The sequence below is a fragment of the Mirounga leonina genome, unplaced genomic scaffold (genome assembly GCF_011800145.1).
Source record: "Mirounga leonina isolate KUSES-001 unplaced genomic scaffold, KU_Mleo_1.0 Mir_165, whole genome shotgun sequence".
NCBI classification, from domain to species: Eukaryota; Metazoa; Chordata; class Mammalia; order Carnivora; family Phocidae; genus Mirounga; species Mirounga leonina.
In genome coordinates this window covers 18096898-18122450 of record NW_023270415.1, presented here as the reverse complement: position 1 = coordinate 18122450, position 25553 = coordinate 18096898, and the positions used below count along the sequence as shown (strand labels likewise).

At 36.1% G+C, this 25553-nt stretch overlaps 1 protein-coding gene across 6 annotated transcripts in view; it reads right to left on the bottom strand.

The window, feature by feature from the left end:
• Positions 1-25553, bottom strand: part of LOC118014888 (serine/threonine-protein kinase Sgk3) — a 134595-nt gene that overhangs the window by 35327 nt on the left and 73715 nt on the right. For 4 of the 6 annotated variants that reach the window (XM_035011268.1, XM_035011269.1, XM_035011272.1 and 1 more), the window contains 4 exons: positions 23795-23878; positions 18873-18945; positions 11346-11421; positions 3949-4036 (listed from right to left, as the gene is read on the bottom strand). In XM_035011268.1, the coding sequence (XP_034867159.1) occupies positions 3949-4036; positions 11346-11421; positions 18873-18945; positions 23795-23878 (321 nt within the window). Of the gene's footprint in view, positions 1-3948; positions 4037-7585; positions 7768-11345; positions 11422-18872; positions 18946-23794; positions 23879-25553 lie in introns of those variants that run through there. The other 2 variants (XM_035011271.1, XM_035011273.1) reach the window with 2 other exon arrangements.

Sequence of the window (25553 nt, the reverse complement as noted above, 5' to 3'; positions counted from 1 at the left end):
TATAATTATCCTTGATATAAGTTATAGATATAAGCTTTAAAAAATTTTTCTCTTTAATCAGTACTGAAAAATTTTACCTAAGCAATTTCTTATTAGAGACATATATCATATAGATTTCCACTTAAATTCATTTGAAACTTATAGACAATCTCCAGAATGCAAACTACTTTTAAAAATAAAGGGCAAAATTCCTAAGCATAATAATACATTTCTTATGAAATAACAATATTGGCACCAGCTTCTTATAAAATGAAATTTCCTATCAATATCTTTACATGAAAAATCTTCATGTAATACATTTTCAGCCCCCAGAAGACAAAAATACAAAGAACCATACAATCTAGCACAAGACAAAAAAAAATGTATAAAAAATCTGGTTCATGAAATAAGATTCATCCTGTTGTGCCATAATTTTAACATGGAAGAATCTTTTCTGTTTATATATTATAGTGTTCCAGAGAATCTGATAACATAATACAAACTAAGTTACAATTCTGATACACTTATTCTTTTAATGAACATGAAGAAAACTGAAGGATCACTTTTTTAAAGATTTATTTATTTCAGAGACAGAGGGAGAAAGAGCTCACGGGTGAGCAGGGGGAGGGGCAGAAGGAGAGAATCTTCGAGCAGACTCCCCGCTGAGTGTAGAGCCCCATGCAGGGCAATCCCACAACCCAAGAGATCATGACCTGAGCCAAAACCAAGAGCCAGTCGCTCAACTGACTGAGCTACCCAGGCCCCCCAAAACTGGATCACTTTTCCATTTAATTAACTTTCCTTATATAGATGAGGGAAGAGGATTCAATAAGCATGGATTAAACAATAGGACAACCTGTGCCCTGAATCACACCACTATGTAGGAAGATTTCATTACATAGCAGTGGTTTTCCTAATAGAGCACATTGCTGAAATAATAATGGAAATTATTGGAAAATATAATCAGATAACTTTTTACTCTACCCACTATTTTTAAAGATTATACTAAACCAAAAGTGAGATATAATTTATTAACAGTGAACACTAATCAAAAGCATGTTTCTTGACTTCTTTTGGCCTCTATTTTTTTCTCACTAAATAGCCCTGAAAGATATTTTCTGGCTACTAATTTAGTTATCCACTTAGAAGTCCTTAATAAATAGCTACAGCAGGGTGCCTGGGTGGTTCAGTCGGTTAAGCATCCCACTCGTGATTTTGGCTCAGGTCATGATCTCATGGGTCTTGAAATCGAGCTGCTGATTGGGCTCTGTACTCAGCAGGGAGTCTGCTTGAGATTCTCTCCCTTTTCTGAAGAGATTCTTTTTATCCATATTTTAAAACTGCAAGAGATCCTAGTCCAAGTTTCAGATTTTATGGATGAAAAAAGAGAAAGGAAATAAAATTCAGATCTGAGGCCAGAAGTGACAGAGAACAGGGACCAGAACTCGGGGAGGTTCTTTCTTCAAAACCAGCTGTCTCCTATAGCAAGGCAAGATATTTTTCAAATGACCTAAACCTATATATTCTCAACATGATCGCCAAGCAAAACATGGAAATTTCAGGGTTACATACATTTTATTCTTTAAAATATTTTTTAATAGTTTCACCTTTTTCAATTAAAAATATATACTCATAATTGGACAATATGCAAAGTATCAGGAAGAAAATGCTTTTAAAAAATCTATAACCTTATTAACAGATGATTTTGCAAATATTATAGCAATTTCATACAGTCTTTATGTAACTTTAAACTTTAAAAAACTGACTGGAATCACTGTGAGAATATGAATATAAAATTTTATACCCTGATTTCAGGTAACAGTATATCAAAACTTAAAATACTATCTTAAGTATTTTCAAAATGTACAATATATGGGGACAAACACTATTTGATTGATGAATATTTAAATTTATTCTAATTTTTCACAGAAACTGTACTAAAATGAGTAACTTTTTTTTTTAAGATTTTATTTATTTATTTGACAGAGAGAGACACAGCGAGAGAGGGAACACAAGCAGGGGGAGTGGGAGAGGGAGAAGCAGGCTTCCCACGGAGCAGGGAGTCCAATGCGGGGCTCGATCCCAGGACCCTGGGATCATGACCCTGAGCCAAAGGCAGACACTTAACGACTGAGCCACCCAGGCACCCCGAATATCTTTTTTTCTGTGTAAAGAATTATTTCATTTGCATCAATTCCTAAATAATTAGAATATTTTCATGTTTGGTACACATTGCCAAACTGCTTTCCAAAAGAGTTGCATAAAATTATAGCAATGCCAGGAAAGCCTGAGGGTGCCTACTGTGCTTTACCCTTATCAGTCCTGAAATATTTTATTTACATTTTTGTTAATTTGGCAGAGAAAAAAAATCTCTATTGTACAAATTTCACTTGCTACTTGCACTGAGGTTGAACATTCCCCCACATCTCTGTTTACCGTATTTCTTCATGCCCCTTTTCTCTTAATCTACTGGGGTCTTAAATATCCTTTTTTTCAAAAATCCATTTGTATGACATTTTTACATAAATATTTTTGCCTTATTTATTACAAATATGCCTTATTTATTACAAATGCTCTCCCAGTTTGTTTCTCTTTTGACAAGTTGCAAAGATACAAAGTTAAAATATCCTTTTATGTTGTCCTAGAATCAACCATGTCACAAATGGAAAAGATATATCAGTTCTCTTAACTGAAAACCCTCTTGTGGCATCAGAAATGGAAAATTACTACTTTACAGTAGTCACAAAAAAGGAATATGTCTATTTTCCAAATGAAGATTTTAGCTGTGTGACAATAATGTTCTGATTCATATTATCTTTTAAATCCAAAAACCGAACCATGACAAAATAAGACATTATAAAGACAAAAACACACCTGAACCCAATACCTCTGATTTTCATTCATATATTAAGCAAACACAGTTTTCATCATGTATTAATTATAAAGGTGTCACCATATTTATATACACTTTTTCATTATAATTTTAATTGCTAAATAATAATTCTCTGGGTTAAGTTTTATAATTTACCTTTCTCACATCACTTTCTAAAGTAAATGTTGAAAACATCTTTATAATAAGCCACGGCTTATCTTATTTGTTACCACAATTGATTAAAAAAATAAGAATATCCTATTCTTGATTTGGAAGACATACTGATTATGTGCATGTACCTACAGGAATAAAACTGAGTTCATGCCAAAACTTGGCAATGTAGAAGAAGTATTCAATTAACATTTTGGTTGAAAGGCCTTTCCTACTGGTCAAAATTCAAAACAACAGTTTTAGTATGTTAATGATTATAAAGATATATAATGATAAAAATTTAAGAGGCAAAGTGAAGAGAGAATATAAAATTGTATATATTGTACAATTAAAATTAGGTAACCAGAAAATCCTTATATATTAAGAGAAGACTAGAAAGAAAACCACTAAAATATTAAAAATTACTGGTCTGGTTAGGGATAAGGAAGTAATACATCCAATTTTTTTTATGATTTTATTTATTTATTTATTTGACAGAGAGAGAGAGTGAGCACAAGCAGGGGGAGTGGCAGGCAAAGGGAGAGGGAGAAGTAGACTCCCTGCTGAGCAGGGAGCCCAACACAGGTCTCAATCCCAGGACCCTGGGATCATGACCTGAGCCAAAGGTAGACGCTTAACTGAGCCACCCAAGGGCCCCTAGTAGAAAGTTTCAAAACTTGCTACTAACTAAACTTTCTACTACTCTTCCTTACTAAATACTAGCATGTATTACTTTTTCATCATAAAAGTCCTCATTTTATAAATTTTTTAACAAGTAGTAACCAGTAAGAGGTGTACACATTTGTTTTTATGTATTCTAGAGAGCAGAAAATCTACAATGGATGAAATTACATCATTTTAAGTAAATGTTGCCACAAAGTTGTCAGTAATTTCATCTTTGGGGAATGGTTTTTTTTTCTGTTAAAAAATACAATCCCTCTTACTACCTTCTGAGTACTTCTTTCATCCTCATCTTCTGATGGATCTGACTGATGTTTTGGACTGTCCATTTGAAGGAATGCTCTGACATCTGGACTAAAAACAAAAATTAACTTTATTATGACTTTGAAAGCATTTCTATAGCTTTTCTCCCTTTTAAAATGAAAACAACCATAGTAGCATTTACAGTATGAAAGCCAATACAATCCATCAATATTATAAAAGGAACAGGCTGATTAATTTTTTAAAAATAGGGAATCCAACAGACAAATGGTCAAAGATAGAAACAAGGCAGTTCATAAAGAAAAAACCCAAATGGTAAGGAAGATGTCTAGCTTAATTCATAATCAAAGAAATAAAAATTAAAACACTAATGAAATACCACTTTCTGTCCATTAACTGGCAAAAACTAGAAAGACAGAGAATATCAGAAGCTGGTAGGGATATAGGGAAAGAGACACCCTCATGCATTGCTAGTAAGAATGTGAAATGAGGCAACTTTTCTGAAAAGGAATTTGGCAATACTTGGTAAAACTGTGTCTGCATTTTTCCTGGGCCCAGAAATTCCAGTTCTAGGAATAAACCACAAAAAATAAATCATGTGTAGGTTTAGTGAAAGACACGTGACTAGGATACTCATTGTAACTTTCTAGCAGTGAATCAGAAGCAAAATAGGCATCTACCACTAAATTAAAATTAGTAAGAAAGCTACGGTCACTGCCCACAGAGAATTCTACTCAAGAGTCAGAAACAAGGTAGTACAGTATCATTTTTGTATATATATTAAATATTCACAGACATGAAGCAATACCCGATAAACAAATTCCAAAGACATAACAAATATATGAGTGGGTATCAACAGGAGGGATGAAGAGATGGGTATGAAGATCAAACATGAAGAGAAAAAAATAAGACTAAAATACAAGGGGGCCTTAATGCACTAATGAAGTGACAGGACTGAATTAATGACATCCCTGAGGGATAATTTAAACTCTGTATCTGAGGTACTCCTCATCAAATTGTCCTTAATGATTAAATAAAATATACATTCATTGTAGAAATTCAGAAAGATGGAAAATAATTTTTAAAAAGAGTAGGGCTGGTGAGAATGTATAGAGCCACTGTGGAAAACAGTTTGGCAGTTCTTCAGAAAGTTAAACACAGAATTTCCATATGACTAAGCAATTCCATTCCTAGGTATGTACCCAAGAAAAATAAAAACATATGCACACAAAAACTCACAAATGTTCATAGCAGCATTATTCACAATAGCCAAAAAGTAGAAACAACCCAAAAGAATGGACCAACAAAATGTAACATATCCATACAAAGGAATATCATTCAGTCATAAAAAGGACTGAAGTACTGACACATTAATACTCCATGGATAAACCTCAAAAACATTAGGCTAAAAAAAGACAAAAAAGTTCATATATTATATGACTCCATTTATATGAAATGTCCAGAACAGGCAAACCCACAGTGACCGAAAAGCAGATTAGTGATTGCCAAGGGTTGGGGGAAGGAGAAATTCAAAAGTACAGTTGACCCTTGAACAACATGGGGGTTAGGGACATAAACGCCACACGCAGTTGAAAATCCATGTGTAACTGTTTGATTCCCCCAGAATTTAACTAACAGCCTGTTGTTGACCCGAAGCCTTACCAGTAACATAAACAGTTGATTAACACTTATTTTGTTATATGTATTACATACTGTACTCTTAGAATAATGTAACCTAAGAAAATATTAAGAAAATTGTAATGAAGAGAAAATACATTTACAGTACTGTCCTGTACTTATCAAAAAATAATCCATGTTGGGGTGCCTGGGTGGCTCAGTCATTAAGCGTCTGCCTTCGGCTCAGGTCATGATCCCAGGGTCCTGGGATCGAGCCCCGCATCGGGCTCCCCGCTCCGCGGAAAGCCTGCTTCTCCCTCTCCCACTCCCCCTGCTTGTGTTCCCTCTCTAGCTCTCTCTGTCAAATAAATAAATAAAATCTTAAAAAAAAAAGAAGTATCTTTAAAAAAAAAAAATAATAATCCATGCATAAGCAGACCCACACAGTTCAAACCCATGTTGTTCAAGGGTCAGCTGCAGTCTCTTTGGAGTGATGTTGTCAGATTAGCCTTGAGGCAATAGAACTGGATAGTTGTGATGGTTATACAGCAATGTGACATATTAAACACCACAAAATTGTATACTTTAAAAACAGCTAAAAGTGTAAATTATATTTATGTGAATTTTATCTCAACAAAAATTTTTTTTTAAAGGTGAGGGTGAGGATCTTCAATCTTACCACACAGAGGCAACTATTACTAATCTTGGTGGTATTTTATTTCAATTTTTTTTCCTGCACTGTTAAGACCACCCTGTATTTAAAATATTTTTATCTTACTGGTTATTTTTTACCTAAAAACTACATCATAAACATTTCCCCATGTTGTTAAAAACTCCTTGTAAACAGTCACTTTTGATAGATGTATGATGCTGTATAATAAGAATGCACTAAATGTTATTCAATGATTCTTTCGCTTTAAAATATTTAGATGGCCTCTAACTTTTTATTATACAACTTTCACTGCTACAAATAATGTTGCAATCATAATTTTTGTGCATAACATTAGAACTGCATGTAGGATTTTCAATACAGATTTTTATTTATTTTATTTATTTTTTTGTTTTTTTAAAGATTTTATTTATTTATTTGACAGAGAGAGACACAGCGAGAGAGGGAACACAAGCAGGGGGAGCGGGAGAGGGAGAAGCAGGCTTCCCACTGAGCAGGGAGCCTGACGCGGGGCTTGATCCCAGGACCCTGGGATCATGACCTGAGCTGAAGGCAGACGCTTAACCGACTGAGCCACCTAGGTGCCCCTCAATACAGATTTTTAAAAATAAACTTATTTGGTCTGAATTATAAACCATTTTTAGGCTTTAAATACAGTTTGTTAAGCTGATTTCCAGAGGGGTTATGCTAATTTATTCTCTCCCAGCAGTAGATGAACATCCTGAACCCTCTCTCCAGCTCTCATTAACATTAAATATTAGTTTATATTACTATCTCTAATAATTTAAGTAAAAATAAGTAATTTAAAGAAAAGGCACTCCACTTTATTAGTAATTAGTGAAAGACAAATGCAACATGTAAGATACCACAACCCACTCACCAGAATGGCTCAAACTGAAGAGACTAACAATACTAAGTGTTGGTGAGGTGAGCAGTGTGATCTCAGACATGGATAGTGGAAGTATTACCTGGTACAATCACTCTGGAAAACATTTTTAATATTATCCCTTAAGGTTAAATATATAATACCCTACAACCCTGAAGTTCTATTCCAAATACATCAGAAATGTTTGCACATTGCAGGAAAAGATATGTTAATAGCAACATTATTTGTAACAAAATAAAAATAACTCAAATGTGTATCAGCAGTAAAATGGATAAACTGGAGTATATTCATACAATGGGATATTATACAGCAGTGGAAATCAACAAATTATAGCTATGTCCAACAATATAAATGACTCTCACATGGTTGAAAACAAGCCAGATCGAGAACATATTGTATGATTCCATGTATTATAAAGTACAACAATGGCACCTTAATCTATCCTGCTAAAAATCAGGAGAATCATTACCTTTGGGAAGGAGGGAAGGAACAGAGATCGAGAGGAGGCATGTGAGGGGTTTCAGGTGTGCTGGTAATGTTCTATTTCTTGGCTTGGGAGGTGGCAACTCAGATGTGTTCACTTTCTCATAGTTCATTAAGCATATAATCATGAGTTGTGCTCCTTTCTGTATGTGTTATACTGCAATAAAGCTAAAATAAGGTATTTTTACTCCCATTTGCATTTCTTAAATAGATAAGGAAATATTCAGTTTCTCTGGTAATTAATAAGCCACTTGTATCTCCTCTTTTATAAATCACTAATGTGCTTTGTCCATTTCTTCTGCTGTCTTAAGTGTGTCCTATCTGTACAAGCTCTTTCTATAGTAAGTATATTTTATCTATTGTCCTTTACTATGGGAAGCTTTTTCTACGTTTTTGGTTTTTAATTTCACTTGTGATATCTGGGGTTCAAAAGTTTTTAAGTCAAATTTGTCACTGTTTTACTTTACATCATGCACTGCCGATATGCTCAGAAAACCCTTTTTTTAATCTAGAAATCAGAGAAATAAATATTAACCTATCTTATTCCAGTTTCTAAATAATTCTAACAATAAATTTTAGTAAAGTTGTTTTAAAAGAAGTAAAGGTAATTTTATTTTTTTAAGATTTTATTTTTAAGTAATCTCTACACCTAACATGGGGCTCAAACTCACAACTGTTAAGATCAAGAGTCACATGCTCCTCTGATTAAGCCAGCCAGGCACCCCATTAAGTAAAGGTATTTTTAAACTGCATTTCCCTAACACAGGAGTAACAGGTACACAGTAGGTGTTCAAGATACACTTGATGATTGGCTTCTCTTTTTGCTCTCTTAAATCTGTACAATTTTATAGTTTGATGTATAAATTAAAAGTGTGAAAATTAACAAAGCTCTGTTAACACCAAGATGAGATCCAGAAAATACGAAATGTCAGTGAAAAATTAAGTTTGAAAAAACTCTTGGCTATTTATTTTTGGAATTCTATAAATGTCCTCTACCTTGAATGGAATGGTGGCAGTTATAGGGTGTATATGTACATAAAAATCCATTAGGTTGTATACTTAAGAATTGTGTATTTTATAGTATAATGTTAAAATGAAAATAATCAAATTGCTTTTAGTTGACTTTTAATACCAAATATAGCATCTTTAAAATGTTATACTTCCAGATCCAGAATGAATATTTAGAATTTAATACATAGTGGTAGAGGTTCTGAGTAACACTTCAAAATACCAGGAGAAATAATCACCAGCAACATTTGTTCTATATTTATTCCATGTGAGGCTCTGTCAAAGAAGACAAATTTGACCTCTTGGTTTAGGAACTGTATTTCAAACAAGCCACTAATATGACAATCTGAGTAATCTCAAGGGCAGATAGCAAAAATTAATGGTTAGGGGGTGGATCTAAGCTGAATACCTAGAATTTGTCTTAGGAAAAAGGCATAATTTTTTTTTAATTAACATATAATGTATTATTTGTTTCAGGGGTACAGGTCTGTGATTCATCAGTCTTACACAATTCACAGCACTCACCATAGCACATACCCTCCCCAATGTCCATCACCCAGCCACCCCATCCCTCCCACCCCCCTCCACTCCAGCAACCCTCAGTTTGTTTCCTGAGATTAAGAGTCTCTTATGGTTTGTCTCCCTCTCTGGTTTCCTCTTGTTTCATTTTTCCCTCCCTTACCCTATGATCCTCTGTCTTGTTTCTCAAATTCCTCATATCAGTGAGATCACATACTTCTCTTTCTCTGATGGACTTATTTCGCTTAGCATAATACCCTCTAGTTCCATCCCACTCATTGCAAATGGCAAGATTTCATTTTTTGATGGCTGCATAATATTCCATTACATACACACACACACACACACACACACACACACACACCCCACATCTTCTTTACCCATTCATCTGTTGATGGACATCTTGGCTCTTTCCATAGTTTGGTTTTGTGGACATTGCTGCTATAAACATGGGGGTGCACGTACCCCTTCGGATCCCTACATTTGTATCTTTGGGGTAAATACCCAGTAGTGCAATTGCTGGGGCATAGGGTAGCTGTATTTTCAACTTTCTGAGGAACCTCCATATTGCTTTCCAGAGTGGCTGCATAATGTTTAAAAAATAATTATTTAGAGAGCCAAATCACAAAAGGCTCTTTGCTGAGGAAAAGACCGACATACAAACACCAAATTCAAGGATCCTCTCTGATTTTGTGTTTGTTCGTTACCTGCTGAAGGCCCAGAATGGAAAGGCACCTGCTCCTCAATGCACTAGCTAAGCCCAGAGCTACCCGAGGTGCTGTACCTCTTCCCGACCCTTGGCCTTGGGAGCAACAGGGAAAATCCAAAGCAATGGGCAGAAGACCTTGGTCAGAGGAGGTCCAGTTCTAGTATTTTACTGAGTTAGTAAGTTATATTAAGTTAAAAAAAGGAGGTCAGAGGACTTGCTCAGAATGGTAGTCACCCTCAGTAATTACACTGTGAAGAACTACACAAATAGTAGTCACCGGTTTTAGAACAACTGCTAAAAATACAGTCCTTCAGTGTTGTGATTCTGAAAAGACTATTAAGTGTGTCACGTTTACATCACCATCCATAAGGCAACCTTCACGTCTACACAGCTATGGAAAACTCCCGAGATATTTTACTTTATCCTCTTTATTTCTTCTAAGAACATAATACTTTATGTAAATAAAACAAAGTAACATATATGTAAATTAAAATTCATAATAATTATAATGAATATCCATGAACTAATTACCAGACTCAAAAATGAAAACACATCTCAAACCATGGATCTACCTCTATTTCCGACAGGACCCACCCTTCTGGCTTATTAGCATGAGACACACACACGGCCGGGAAAGCACCTTCCTGTTAAGTGGCTGTCTGCAATGCTATGTGGAGAAGGCCTGGACTCCTTGTCTGGGTCGACAGAATACCGTCACAGGTGGAACAAGGATGTTGGCGTGTGTACGTGACCCTTGCCAAGTCCTTCAGCCTCATCTCCTTTCTGAAAACCTACTCCATAGTCTAGTCACCGTGAAATGTAAACACTTAAAGTGTCTTCAACATGTCAGGCTTTTTGTAGATTCTGTTACATGTACTGCCCCTTTTGCCTGGATGCTCTCCCTACCTTTTCTGGAACAACTGCACATCCTTTAAATCCCAGGAAGCCTTGCTTGCCCTCCTCCCAAGGAAAGCTGGCCACGTTTTTCTCCATTATCTTCTAGCACCTCTATCATAAAACTTTCCTACCTTTAATTGCTTGTTTATACGTCTGTTTCTCCCACTAGACAGGGAGCTTGTGCCTCTGGAAGGCCCTCTTTACATTACCAATGCATAGAGCAGGTACTTAATAAGTGCTTTTAAAAAAATTTTATTTAAATTCCAGTGAGTTAACATATAGTGTAATATTAGCTTCAGCTGTATAATACAGTGATTTAACAAATGCTTTTTGAATATAACTAGAAAAACGTCTTAACTTTGTACTATGCAACGTTCTTTCAAGTTTAATCTAAAAAACTAATACAAGTACAAAAGGAAGAAAGAAAATAACTAGGGTCTTGAGTTGATGGAGGGAAAAGGAGATTAAAGATACCAGGGGAAAACTGCTTGAGGATTTTACAAGCATATATAGCACAATATTCTAAGAATGTATAAAATCTAGACCAGTAGCTTATTCAATATTCTTAGATTTGGTTTCAGCACCTCTTCAAAACACAATGAAAATTACTTACTGGTTGTAAAGTTCTGGATACCTAACTAAGTTCTGAATGAATTCATTCAGTCCTGCTCTTCTTTGTTTAATAAAATCTGTTAAGAGAGACAAACTATTAGGATTATTTATGTCAGACTATGTAATTATCATCAATATAGTTATATAAGAATGGACAACCAATTTGATCAATAAGCTGTTTCTTTTTTTTTCTTAAAGATTTTATTTATTTACTTGACAGACAGAGAGACAGCACAAGCAGGGGGAGTGGCAGGGGGAGAGGGAGAAGCAGGCTCCCCACTGAGCAGAGAGCCCGATGCAGGGCTCGATCCCAGGACCCCGGGATCATGACCTGAGCCGAAGGCAGACGCGTAACCGACTGAGCCACCCAGGCTCCGCTCAATAAGCTATTTCTCAATTCATGTCTCTTGTTATACAATAAGAAATACTTAGAAATATATATATATATCTTTAAATCTATAAATACAACGATTATAAAATTAAAATCAAGCAGAAAACATATCTCCCAAAAGAAAACTCTCCAAAGAAATGCCCTTTTAGGTTCTAAATAGACTCACCACAATTTGTCTGACTCCTCAAGTACTACCAGATAATGAATAAAAATTAACACTATGACACTGGTGATGGAAAATCATACTAATTTTAAAAAGTAACAAGAATTACTGGAAATCCTTGCAACTGGTTAATTACCACCAAAACTTGGCTGCTAAAAAACTCCCCCTGCTAAACATCCCTTGAAACACATAATGGAACAATTTTCTAAAGAACAACTGTCTAGCAGCTTCAAAGTGTTTTGACTTGATAATTAAGGATTATGCATCAGCAGGTTAGCAATACAGGTAAAGCACAAAAGTTTCTTGGAATTAAAAAACTTTATTCAAGCATCTTATCTCTGCTACTTACTAGTTAACTGACCTTGAACCTTTCTAAGATTTAAATCCGTACTTGTAAAATGAGGATAACTAACATTTATACCTCATAATGCTGTTATAGGATTAAGTGAGACAATGCATATAAATTTACAATAAAATGCCTGGTAGAGAGAAAGAGCACAATCTTTATTACTATTTTTGTTATTGTTGTTGTTATTTGTTGTTGTGGGGTTACAAATCCATCACCCTAAACCTGAATTCTTTTTTTTATTTATTTTTTAAATTTTTTATTGTTATGTTAATCACAATACATTACATCATTAGTTTTTGATGTAGTGTTCCATGATTCATTGTTGGCGTATAACACCCAGTGCTCCATGCAGTACGTGCCCTCTTTAATACCCATCACCAGGCTAACCCATCCCCCTGCCCTCCCTCCCCTCTAGAACCCTCAGTTTGTTTCTCAGAGTCCATCGACAGATGAATGGATAAAGAAGTTGTGGTATATATATACAATGGAATATTATGCAGCCATCAAAAGGAATGAGATCTTGCCATTTGCAACGACGTGGATGGAACTGGAGGGTGTTATGCTGAGCGAAATAAGTCAATAAGAGAAAGACATGTATCATATGACCTCACTGATATGAGGAATTCTTAATCTCAGGAAACAAACTGAAGGTTGCTGGAGTGGGGGGTGTGTGGGAGGGATGGGGTGGCTGGGTGATAGACATTAGGGAGGGTATGTGCTATGGTGAGTGTTGTGAATTGTGCAAGACTGTTGAATCACAGACCTGTACCTCTGAAACAAATAATACATTATATGTTAAAAAAAAAGAAGAAGAAGAAGAAGAAGAAGAAGATAGTAGGAAGGGAAAAATGAAGGGGGGAAATCGGAGGGGGAGACGAACCCGAATTCTTAAGAAATATACTCTAAAAATGGAAAAAAACAGGACATTTGAAAAAGTGTCTCACTGGCTGCATGTCTCAATAAAAATCTATAAACAATATTCAACTCAAGAATGAGTTTTGATTTAGTAAAATGGTTTCTACTCAATAAAGGTTTTAATGTACAATGCTTGTCACCAAAATTATGGGTTGTTTCTAGTCACTCAGGTTTATTTCCATTTCTTAAATGTAAGGTATGGCTATAAAAGAACAAATATAAATTAGATCTGGTCTGTTAGATCCAGATGCACTTAGTACTTTTTTCCTGTTCAACTGTGAATTTCTTGAAGAAGTTCAGGAAGGTATCGTATAGAACTCTTCCAAGGGCATTCTTCCTATTCACCACACAGTAACAGAAAGGTGAGGTTTACAATAGAAACTACACTTGAAACAGTTATTTTTCAGGAACTGAACTTAGTAAGTAAACATAGGAGAGAAAACTAAAATGAATGACATTTGAGGTATTTAGAGAAAAGCTAGTATTATAGGGATGCAGCTCTAACGTGTTCTGTGGATACTTACTCTAAAGGTACATTTTTACATTGGGAGATCAATTGTGAGATTAAGTTTCTTTCTTTAGTGAGCTACAGCCCATGCTGCGTAAGTGCTACTTCCATTTCATTGCTGACTCTGAACAGTTTTTGAAAGCCCTATGGAAAGCCCAACATAAGAACAGAAAGAAGTCAGTAATGAAAAAAGAAGCCCTATAGCAGTCAAAGTTTAGAGGAAATTCCAAGCTTAATTTTTAGATCAACATTAAGCCGGCAAGTATCTTTAAAAATTCCAGGTAAGAGGGGCGCCTGGGTGGCTCAGTTGTTAAGCGTCTGCCTTCTCCTCAGGTCATGATCCCAGGGTCCTGGGATCGAGCCCTGCATAGGGCTCCGTGCTCTGTGGAGAGCCTGCTTTTCCCTCTCCCACTCCCCCTGCTTGGGTTCCCTCTCTTGCTGTCTATCTGTCAAATAAATAAAATCTTAAAAAAAAAAAAATTCCAGGTAAGACTAAAATGTACAAGCCCATTATTGGTAAGTCCCAAGAATTTATATAAAGCTGACATACTATCTTTAAGAATTAGAGTTAGAGATAAATATATATATATAGGCTTGTGCATCATGGGTGGGGGAGAGGGAAAGAATCCCAAGCATGTTCCACATTGTGCGGGGCTTGATCCCAGGACCTTGAGGATCATGACCTGAGCCGAAATCAAGAGTCGGACGCTTAACCAACTGAGCCACCCAGGAGCCCCTGGAGAGATATATTTTTAAAAATCTCTCCAATTGGGCGCCTGGGTGGCTCAGTCGTTAAGTGTCTGCCTTCGGCTCAGGTCATGATCCCAGGGTCCTGGGATCCAGCCACGCATAGGGTTCCCTGCTTGGCGGGAAGCCTGCCTCTCCCTCTCCCACTCCCCTGCTTGTGTTCCCTCTCTCTCTGTCTCTCTGTCAAATAAATAAATAAAATCTTAAAAAAAAAAACAACTCTCCAATTAAGAATTTATGTGAATTTATCTGTTGTAATTCAAAAGAAATTTCAATTAGAGACTGAAAAGAAATCAAAGCTTAGACAATAAAATGAAAGCTTTAGTCTCCAGAGTGTGTATGAAAATGACCTATACAGATTTCTGTCATTTCACTGCTTCAAGAAAAATCAACCAAGAGGACACAATTTCCAGTACTGTGGGACAGGGGGAAAAAAAAAATCACCAAACTCTGATGTAAGGAGACCTTGGGTTTTAATCCTAATACTGCTACTGGTGGCCAGAGTGCCTAATTATATTCATCATCAAGGATATTTAGAGCCCCCAGGGACTACAGAGTTGTTTTTTTTTAAAAGTCCTAATCCACACCTTTCTGGTTAGGAAACAAGGTTAAGATTTTTGTAATGTCCAAAACAAGTAATTTTAAATTTTAAAATAACATGTACATAAAAAGATTGTGAATTTTGTTTTTAAAGGTCCCATGCATAACCCAGACAATAAAGTGAAAAGAGAAACAAACAAACCTGGATGAATGTAATTCTGCTATGTATTAGCTGTGTGGTGGCTGGTCTTTGCTAAGTCTCTATTTTCCTCATGCATGAAACAGAGGTAAAATAGCTACTTTATAGTTAGGAACTCAAATAATAGCACAATTATTATCATTACTACTGCTAGTATTACTATATTATTACAATAGATATTATATTATTATATACTATTGCAACAGTAGCAGCACTTTTAAAAACAGCCTACTACAGGGAAAGAACACTGGAATCAGAGTCTAAGATGTAACTGAGTCTCACTTGTGCCACTGCCTAGTTTTCTAACCACAGATTTCCCCCTTTAACCTGTCAACTAGGGGATAGAATTAAATGATCTGTAAGCTCTCTTTCTAGCTATAATATTTTGTGACTCAAAATAGAAGTCATCCAAAAGAGAAGAAAAAAGAGTAAGACTGGCTAACAAAATTAAGGTACCTAATTCACAATCCTCAACTATTTGAAAATTTAAGTTCTAAGAGAAGCGATTTTTAAAATCTTTAACCTAATATTAAGTAGACCTTCCAAAATAAGAGACTAGTTGAAAATAGCATGCATGCATTCATTTGTTCATTTGTTCACCAATCACCTATTAGACACTTTGCCCTGTACAAGGCACTGGAAATACAAAAATGTTTCCTTAAGACATGGTACCTATCCTCAAGAAGCTCGAATTGTAGTGGAAGACAAATTTAAACAAATCACTATACTTGGGCACACCAAAGAAACTAACAGAGAATTCACAAGCTGCTATGAGAGCAGAGAAGAGGCTCCCCAGTCCTGCCCAGGGACTAGCACTTAAGAAAAATTTCCTGAGGCATTGGTACCTACACCAAGTCTTATAAAGAACTAGATGGGTACAATGTCTTGGCTTCAGAAGAACTCAAAGACTAGAACAATAATGGGGAGTTGTCTTTTTATTTTGTACAAACCTATTTCTCTTCAATTAGTAAGGGTTAAAAGTGAGAAATAAAAGTGGTTTCTACATAAAAGCTGTTGAAGGATCATGCCTTTAAAAAATATTTTATCTTTAGCCCTTAACACAAGTGTAATGAAAGGTACTTAATTGATGTTAACTGATGTTTTTGTGACTGGATAAATAAAATACTGAGCAGTTATATATTCTAACATTCATAGTCTCTAAATTTCATATGTCCTGTCTCTTATTGGACTCACACTGATTTTGTTACTTTGTACACTTATTTTTCAATAGTTAAGATAAAATAAACTTGTTTTTTTTTAAACTTCAAAAAAACAGTAGTTTGCATACTGACCTCAGGATCCTATTGGCAAAAGCCTTGATATTAAACCATTTAGAATATAAAAAGTATAGCTATCTCTGTGCCCTCTACAGAAAGATCCTTAAATTCAAAATGAAATTTTAACTTTTTGAAAAGTATAGGCAGAAATAACCCTTAAAATCTACCTTCAGATACGTAAAACTTACCTTAGGTTGGCAACCACCAGAATCAAGAAGTGAAAACAAGAAAATGGAGACATGCTCTTAAACTACGACATAAGAACTCAAGAGAGAGGTCTTTATCTCTTTGTCTTCTTCCCATGACGAAATGAAATGATTCTGCCATTAGGTTTAACTAAGGGCTCTCCAGAACTCCAGACTGAGTTCAAGTCTCTATTATCAGTAACACACAGTTCCCGATTCCTCTCAGATGTGTTTCTGCCACTTCATAGTAATTCATTCTCTCGTTCACCCAGGCCTGACACCTCACTTCTCTCTCATTCCCTTCTCTATGTCTCCTTTACCTGAGCGATCACCAAAATTTCTTAGATTTGTCCTTAAAAGAGTTCCTGCATATTGCTCCATTTGTAGCTCACTTCCACTGCAGTCCTCGTTGTGATTAGCTAACATGAGGTCTATCGGAATATTCCCTTAGCCCGTGTTCTAGTCTCTGTCCTGTCTCTTCTGCGCCTGTGACTACCGTGTATCGCACACTGTCGGTTTCACATCGTGTTTCACGTTCACTTTACCCAAATAACTCTAGGACCCACATGGTGCCCGTGATGACATTTGTCAGCCTGCGCTACGCAGACACACTTCACTGCTGCACCAACAAAGCAGTTCCATTTTTATCTGTTCTACGCATGACGTTTTCTGCGAAAGATTTCATTGGGAAAAAAGCATTCTTCAGCTAAAAACTGGCCTACAGAATCAATTCTGCAGAATGTCCAGCCTGGCTCTGTTGTGGCGACTCGGTCTTCTTTTGCCTCGCTCTTTTTCTTTATTTGCTTCTCTTTATTAATGAATTCATATATTCAAGTAATATTTATTGAAAACCCAAGATTTACCAAGGCACTATAAATCAATAAAAAAGACAAGTACAACGTTCATAAAATCTACAGCCAGATGAGACAGACTGGCAATGATAATGAAGTGTGCTAAATTCTCTCAAGAGAAAAAAATTCTACACATAATAGGGGAAGTGAGAACCCTCTCCAATCCTGAGGTTCATAAAATGTAAAAGAATGAAGAGCCTCCAGTTGAGAGGGCTATTGGGGATGATCCAGTAGCCTCAGGGAAAAGACTAAGTTTAATTAACGCAAGAATGTAAAAGAAATATGAAAAAGATGGAGGATAAAGAGGAATTTGTTAATCATGAACAGAATTTCATAGGGCACAGTGGAAAAAGGCTAATTTGCAGAGATGTACAGTCAGGATACGTGATGTGAGAACTTATTTTTGAGTAGAGACCCAAGAAAGCAGACATGTAAGGAATCCTAGGTTTAATGGGCTACAAGGCTACAAGCAAATTAGTTACAGAGGTAAGAGAGATGATGAGGATGGACGGCACTCTAGCTCATCAGGGTTCAGCTGGTGGCATAGATAGGTGGCTTTTCTCATCTGAATAAGGAGATTATTTGGTGGATAAGGAGACTTCTATCTCTCTGTATGTAGCCATTTGCGACCTAGACTGATATGGATTCAAGTGAAAAAAGCTCCAGGCTTAAGGCTTCAGACATATAGCTCCAGACTCCTGACAGCCTATGTGTCATAAGGCTCTCTAAGGGTGAACAATAGGACATTTTCTTAGTATCCCATTCAGAGGCTTGCTGGGTGCTGTGTATACAGTATATATTTAATAAATATTCTGGATGTAACAAAGAATGTCCTTCATGGTTAGAAAAACACCCCCAATTATCCTTAATGACCGATAAATTTACCTGAAGCCAGACTGCTTAAATTTAACTTCCAAATCTGACACCTACTAGCTGTGAACCTGGGCAAATTAATTAACCTAAATGTGCCTCAGTTTCTTTATCTAAAAAGCATTGATGATAATAAGAACACCTGCCTCAAAGGGTTTTTGTGAGGACTGAATGAATTAAAACAGGCGAAGTATTTAACACAATGCCTGGGGGGTGCCTGGGTGGCTCAGTCAGTTAAGTGTGGCTCAGGTCATGACCTCAGGGTCCTGGGATGGAGCCCCCATCGCATGGGGCTCCCTGCTCAGCGGGGAGTCTGCTTCTCCCTCTCCCGCTACCCCTGCTTGTGCTCTCTCTTTGTCAAATATATAGACAAAACAATGCCTCGTACACAGAAAGCCCCTTCCTGAGGCATTATGTTCAAAGAACATGAGATCGATTAGCTTCGTGAAGCCTGGTACTACTTACTGTACAGCACAATGGGTACATTAACTACTTCTTCAAACTTCAACTATCACTATGAAGGTATTGCTTACCTGGATCAAAATTATCACCAAATATTCTCTTGGCAGGAATCTTCAGGGCCATAGCAGGAAATTGTTTCTTTAACTAGAATTAAAAAAAAAAAAAACATTATATGAACTTAATTCTTTAAGTCTTCTAGTTATACATGTACCAAAACAAATTATAATCTGATTTTCAAGAAAATACATCATAAGACATACTTTTAAGGACATCATGATCAAATATATACAATATTAAATTACACCAATAAGATAACATTAGTTTGACTAATCATCCTATTTTGTCCCAAAAGAACACTTAGTATCTTTGCGACCCTGGGTAAGTTACTTAACATCTCTGTGCTTCAGTTTTCTTGTCTGTAAAATGAAGATGATTTTGGCACTTAGACAAGAATCTGGAGTAAAGATCTGAATACATGTTACTCACCATTTATTACCTCAAGAGAAGTTGTGGTCTTTGCATTCTTTCTATATGAACAGACTGACAATTGTTTTGTAAGAGAGCTGGTGAATTTTGCTTTCAAGACCCTCTGCTCTAGCCTACCCCTTATTAATATTTTAATACATTCGCTTATCAGATTTGCTTATTCCCAGACAAAGAACAACTTGGCCCTGAAGACATTAAATTTGGGGCAGTAAGGTCATAAAAATGGATTAATGCTTATTTTTATTATAAGCCTGATGTCAAAAAACCATACACACACATTAACTATATATCCAACTACCAAAATGTCAGGAAATACAAAGAATAGAAGAGTGTATTAATCACTCTACACCACAAGTATACAGTCAGCAAAATCCAGACTGAAAAATCTGTAGACAAATGACCCTGCTTTTTCAACAAAAAAACTGTAACAGAAAGAAAAGAGGTGGAAGGGGAGACTTTGTGGCATAAAGACACTTCATAGATTTATCAACCAGTCATATAAACACTAACTGAATACTAGATATTAAAATGTCATTGTTAATTATTTTCAGATGTGGTACTAGTACTGTGCGTATGTGTGCACATGCAATTGTAAAGAACTTTTATCTTTTTAGAGATGTATACTAAAATATTTACAGATGAAATGGTATGAAGTCTAAAATTTGCTTCAAAATTACAGGGGGCTGGCTAGGGAGAGAGATGAAACGAGAATGGCCGTGTATCTGGACCTGCGGCAGCTGGTGGTACATTACATTGTTATCTGTGTTTGTACTATTCTCTCTACTTCTGTATGTGTGCAACAATTTCTACAATTAAAGAATTTTAAATGCAAACTACACTTATAAAAAATACATTTCTACGGACAAAATGTTTACAGATTGGTTATTTTACTTTTTGTTTTTTCTTGTACTCTAAAAGGAACACAGGGAAAGAATTTGTGTTTTCAGTCTTAGGGAAATCCAGGCCAGGTTTAACCCCACTTCTGTGGTTTCAAAGAATACAACTGATGCGATTCCCCTGTTTTTTGCTTTGCACCTCACTGCAGGAGGTAGAATTAGGAGTTATAGAAAAAGAGGCAGACAGAGAAAATGGAGAAATAAGAAAAAGATGAAAAAAGGAAGAGAAATACAGGAAAAATGAGGGAGAAGGATAATAAAAACTCAACTATATATTAAGGAAAACTTTCTGCAAAAAGTTTACAATGGGGTGTTTGTTGGAAAAAGAGAATGAAAGTGATCATGGGGGGGAGGGTACCCCCAAACCATTCTAGTTCACCTTTATACTTAAAGACACTTAAATATTAACACCCTAACCTAATTAATCTCTAGCTATTTATAGATTTAGTTATTTGAGAGAGCACGCGCACAAGTGGGCAGGGGAGGGGGTAGAGGGATAGAGGGAGAGAGAGAAGCAGGCTCCCGCTCAGGCAGGGAGCCCGATGCGGGACTCGATCTCAGGACCCTGGGATCATGACCTGAGCTGAAGGCAGATGCTTAACCAACTGAGCCATCCAGGCACCCCAGGCACCCCTAATCTCTAGCTATTTAAATCATGAAACCATCATGACATGAGGATGGTTCTTCACTCATGAAAGATCTCCACACTGCTGAGCTTTTAGGTGATATCCCCTACATTCTTCCTTCTTATAAACAGTCCTACAGAAGGAAACACATTTAGAAGGTAAATCTGGCTAATATAATCTTTTAAGCAAAATACAGAAAGAAATCTCAGATTTTCAGTTATTAGTAGTTTACTGAAAAAAATTTCATCTTGTTTCTCAAAGAAGTTAATATAAACTATCGGTATATGCATATATGTGTTATAGTATCATCATGATAGCTACGGTCAAATCTGTACAATCCTCAAAAAAATGCTAATCATTTATATAATGGTATCCAAGAATTTCAAATAGAGCTGACAATTTAACCCTCACCCAGCCTCCAATATAAACTATTTTTTTCCCAATATAAACTATTTTTTTTTTAATCACTCAACATTATAGGGGTGCCTGGGTGGCTCAGTTGGTTAAGCATCTGACTCTTGATCTCAGCTCAGGTCTCAATCTCGGGGTCATGAGTTTGAGCCCTGCATTGTGCTCCACCCTGGATATGGAGTGTACTTAAAAATAAGTAAGTAAATAAACTAACTAAATAAAAATCATTCAACATTACAGAAGATATCCTCATGTACAAATTGTTTTTGGCTATTATTTTGTTTCAAAAGTGTGACTTCACTTACAGTCAAAAAAAGACTGTCACAGTATCATTTGATTAAGCAACTAAATATATATATATTTAGTTTGGCTACATATGCATTAAAGAAAAATTAATAAACAGAAGAAAACACAGTAAAAATACTACAGATCTCTGAGTAGCAACATAGGAGGGGTGATTTTTAAGTTTGAACACTTACTTTCCTCTACATTCCAGATATCCTAGAATATATATTATTTTTACATAGGAAAAAAATGCCATTTAAAAAGCTTTATTATTTTAAAAGTTCAATTTTAACTAGCAAAGCATTTGAATATTATTTGGAAGAAAAGCAGATACAGTGAAATGCTAAATAGAAATGAATCAGAAGGGGCTCCCGGGTGGCTCAGTCGGTTAAGCGTCTGCCTTTGGCTCAGGTCATGATCCCAGGGTCCTGGTACCAAGTCCCACGTCAGGCTCCCTGCTTGGCAGAAAGTCTACTTCTCCTGCCCTTTACCCGCTTGTGCTTGCTCTCTTTCTCCCCCCTCCCAAAATAAATTAAATCTTAAAAAAAAATAAAGAAATGAATCAGAAGCCTTACTTTCATGACTTAACAAAACATGGAATATTGTACAACTAGACATTGGATTCATTCTGGCCCATTTAGAAAATAATTTATCTCTTAACTGAGATATGCTTAACTTCTTCCATATTTAAAGTATCTTACAAATGGTAAGCCACAGACTTCTGTATCTATTTAACCCTATTTTTAAAATCAAGAGACAGGTTAAGAAAATTGAAGAAAATTACCTTCTTAATATGAAACAATTTTTTCTGAAGGATGCCTGGTAATCTACCACTTATTAAACAATGACATAAGGAGATTCCTATTTATTCTTAGGGCAGAAAAAAATTTAAATTTGGGATTTGAAGCATAATTGCTTTTTTCCTTAACTGAAGCAAAGCTTGGAATCCAGAGCTGTCTTAATAATCTAAGGTCTATAATGACCAACACAGGTGGGGTTCTTTGGCCTCCTAGGTATGTATGACTAATATCCAACACAACAATGGACAATAATACACAAACACTGGTCTCTGCATAGATCTGGCCTGACATGTTACAATGACCATGGTGCTCTCGCTTCCTACTTTAGAGAGTAATTGGAATTGCAAACACTGGATTAAAAATAATATTTAATATCTGAATTCTGAATATATAAAAATAGATTTTACTAATTTAAACAATTAATGATCCCTTAGATATCACCCCCCACCGACCAGTAACTGTTAGAACTTACAAAAGTCCATATTCATTTTAGTTGTGTTGGCTACTTAAAATCTGGAACTGAAGACTTACCTCTAGCCAAAAATGAAACTATAGAAGGAAGGTAAGCTTATGACAAACTTTCACACCTAAATCTAGTTGCTGGGCAATTTAACCAGAAATAACATGACGATTAACAACTATTAGAGAGGCAGTAGAAAGAATTTATTTCTAATATTCTGACATTAAATGTATTTTAAGCTGCATATCTAGTTTTTATATCTTCAAGAGTTTACTTGGAAATTCTCAACAATCCTCTCTCCACCCTTTTTGGTAGGAATTCCAAAGTTAGGATGCTTCTGGAGAATCTCTTATGCTTTTCTGCTTGTCTTTTTGAGTAGGAGTATTATTTAACCACTCAAAGAAATCTCTCTTGGGGCACCTGGGTGGCTCAGTCGGTAAAGTTCCTGCTTCCAGCTCAGGTCATAGTCTCAGGGTCCTGGAATCAAGCCCCACATCAGGTTCCCTGCTCAGTGGGGAGTCTGCTGCTTCTCTCTGCCCCTCCCCCTGTTCTTGCATGATCTCTCTCTCTCTCTCAAATAAATAAATAAAATCTTTTTTAAAAAAAGAAATTTCTCTTATTTGCAAGTTTTCTCAGGTGTTTTATTCTATTTTAATTTTTTTTAAGTTTTATTTAAGTAGTCTCTATACTTAATATGGGGCTTGAACTCACAACCCTAAGATCAAGAGTTGCACACTCTTCTGACTGAGCCAGCCAGGCACCCTCAGGTGTTTTGTGTTAAATAAAAATCCTGCAGACTGGGCGCCTGGGTGGCTCAGTTGGTTAAGCGACTGCCTTCGGCTCAGGTCATGATCCTGGAGTCCCTGGATCGAGTCCCGCATCGGGCTCCCTGCTCGGCAGGGAGTCTGCTTCTCCCTCTGACCCTCCCCCCTCTCATGTGCTCTCCGTCTCTCTCATTCTCTCTGTCTCAAATAAATAAATAAAATCTTTAAAAAAAAAAAAAAATCCTGCAGACTGACATTTACTTACAGTATTGTAAAGCTTATCAAACTCTGCATATCTCCTGAAGACAAACCACTCACTCCTGCCCATTGAGACCAGAACTTTATAAACCTGCAGAAATAAAAAATAGCATAACAAAACTTGATTGCAAAAAAATTCATTAGCTATTTAATAGGTGAATAACCTGTTTTTATACTCAGGGAACTGATATTAGACATCCATGTTTATACATGATTCTCTAAAATACAGAAGTATACTGGTTAAAAGACTTTGTTTTCTTGAAAGGAGATATTTTATTTGTTTTTTAGGAGATATTCTATTTTTAAAATGTTATGAAATATTTGTATAATTTTCAAAGAGAATAACACAGTGAACACCTGTGAACTCATTCAGATGTTCTGAATTTTAACATTTTGCCATTCTTGTTTCAGACTTCTCTCCCCCCAAGATTACAACATTATAGATTCAATTGATGCCATTCTCCTCTCCTCTTCTCCAGCAATAACCATTACACTAAATTATAAAGTATTTTCAAAAGTGGTGCCTGGCACATAGTAAAGAGTCAGTTCTTAGTTCTTCTCCTTCCAGGTCATCTTGTACACAGTATTTTTCAAACTAGAATTTATCCTCAGACTTCTTACTGCCATCTTACATGTGTTTAATATTTTCATATATATATAACTTCATATAACCAGAGTCAACAACCCTATGAAGTAAGCAGAACAAATACTATAACCCCCTAGTATACACATGAGGAAATGATGGCCCAAAAAAGCTTAATAACTTGCCCAAATTCACAGACTTATTAGACTAAAATTTAAATCTTCGACCCTTCATGTACCAGAACCAGTATCAAATCATCAACAATTATAATACAGAATTAATTCTTGTAATTCATCCCATCCCATAGTTTCAGAGTATAATTCAATATACTAATGTAGAGAATGGTTTGAGACCCCAAAGATCTGTCATTTCTTTTTTCTTTTTTTAAAGATTTATTTATTTATTTGAGAGAGAGGAAGAGAAGCATGAGGGGTGGGGAAGGGCAGAGGGCGATGGAGAGAGTCTTAAGCAGACTCCACACTGAGTGAGGGGCCTGACACAGGGCTCGATCCCAGAACCCTGAGTTCATGACCTGAGCCAAAACCAAGAGTCGGACACTTAACCAACTGCGCCACCCAGGAGCCCTATGTGTCATTTCTAAAGAGAAAAATAACAAGAATCCATGCATTTGAGGAAAAGCTCACTGATGTATGACTTGGGTTATGAATTATAGAGATAGGAATTACTTTGGGGTTTACAATACAGTTGTCCATTGTCTGTTAGACAACTCAGAGTAAACCAGGTTTATTTTAGAACATGGGTATACAAATATGTATAAACTATCCTTTCCCATAAAAGACTGAAAGCTACACTCACAAGTTCATAGTTAGATAATATGTGAGGAGAGTACCTCTCTGATACTCTATGTGATTAAAACATGAATTCTGTAGCACTTTGTAAGATATGGTCACGTTAATAAGCGCACAGTGAGAAGGGTCCCAGCATGCAAAGCCACATTCCTCTGTGTGAGAGAGGATAAGGTCTCACCTGGAATGTGAAACAAAGTCCTTGGTATCAATCACCTGAGTTAAGTGATGAATTACTTAGAGTGAGAGAAAAAGAGCACCCAGGCACCCTACATGAGCTGGGATGGTGGGTGGTAACATGGCTCTTCTGGTCTTAACTAAAAAGGCATCAAGTTGTCAAAGAGGAAGCTACTGGATGTAAGATACCAGATTTGTCT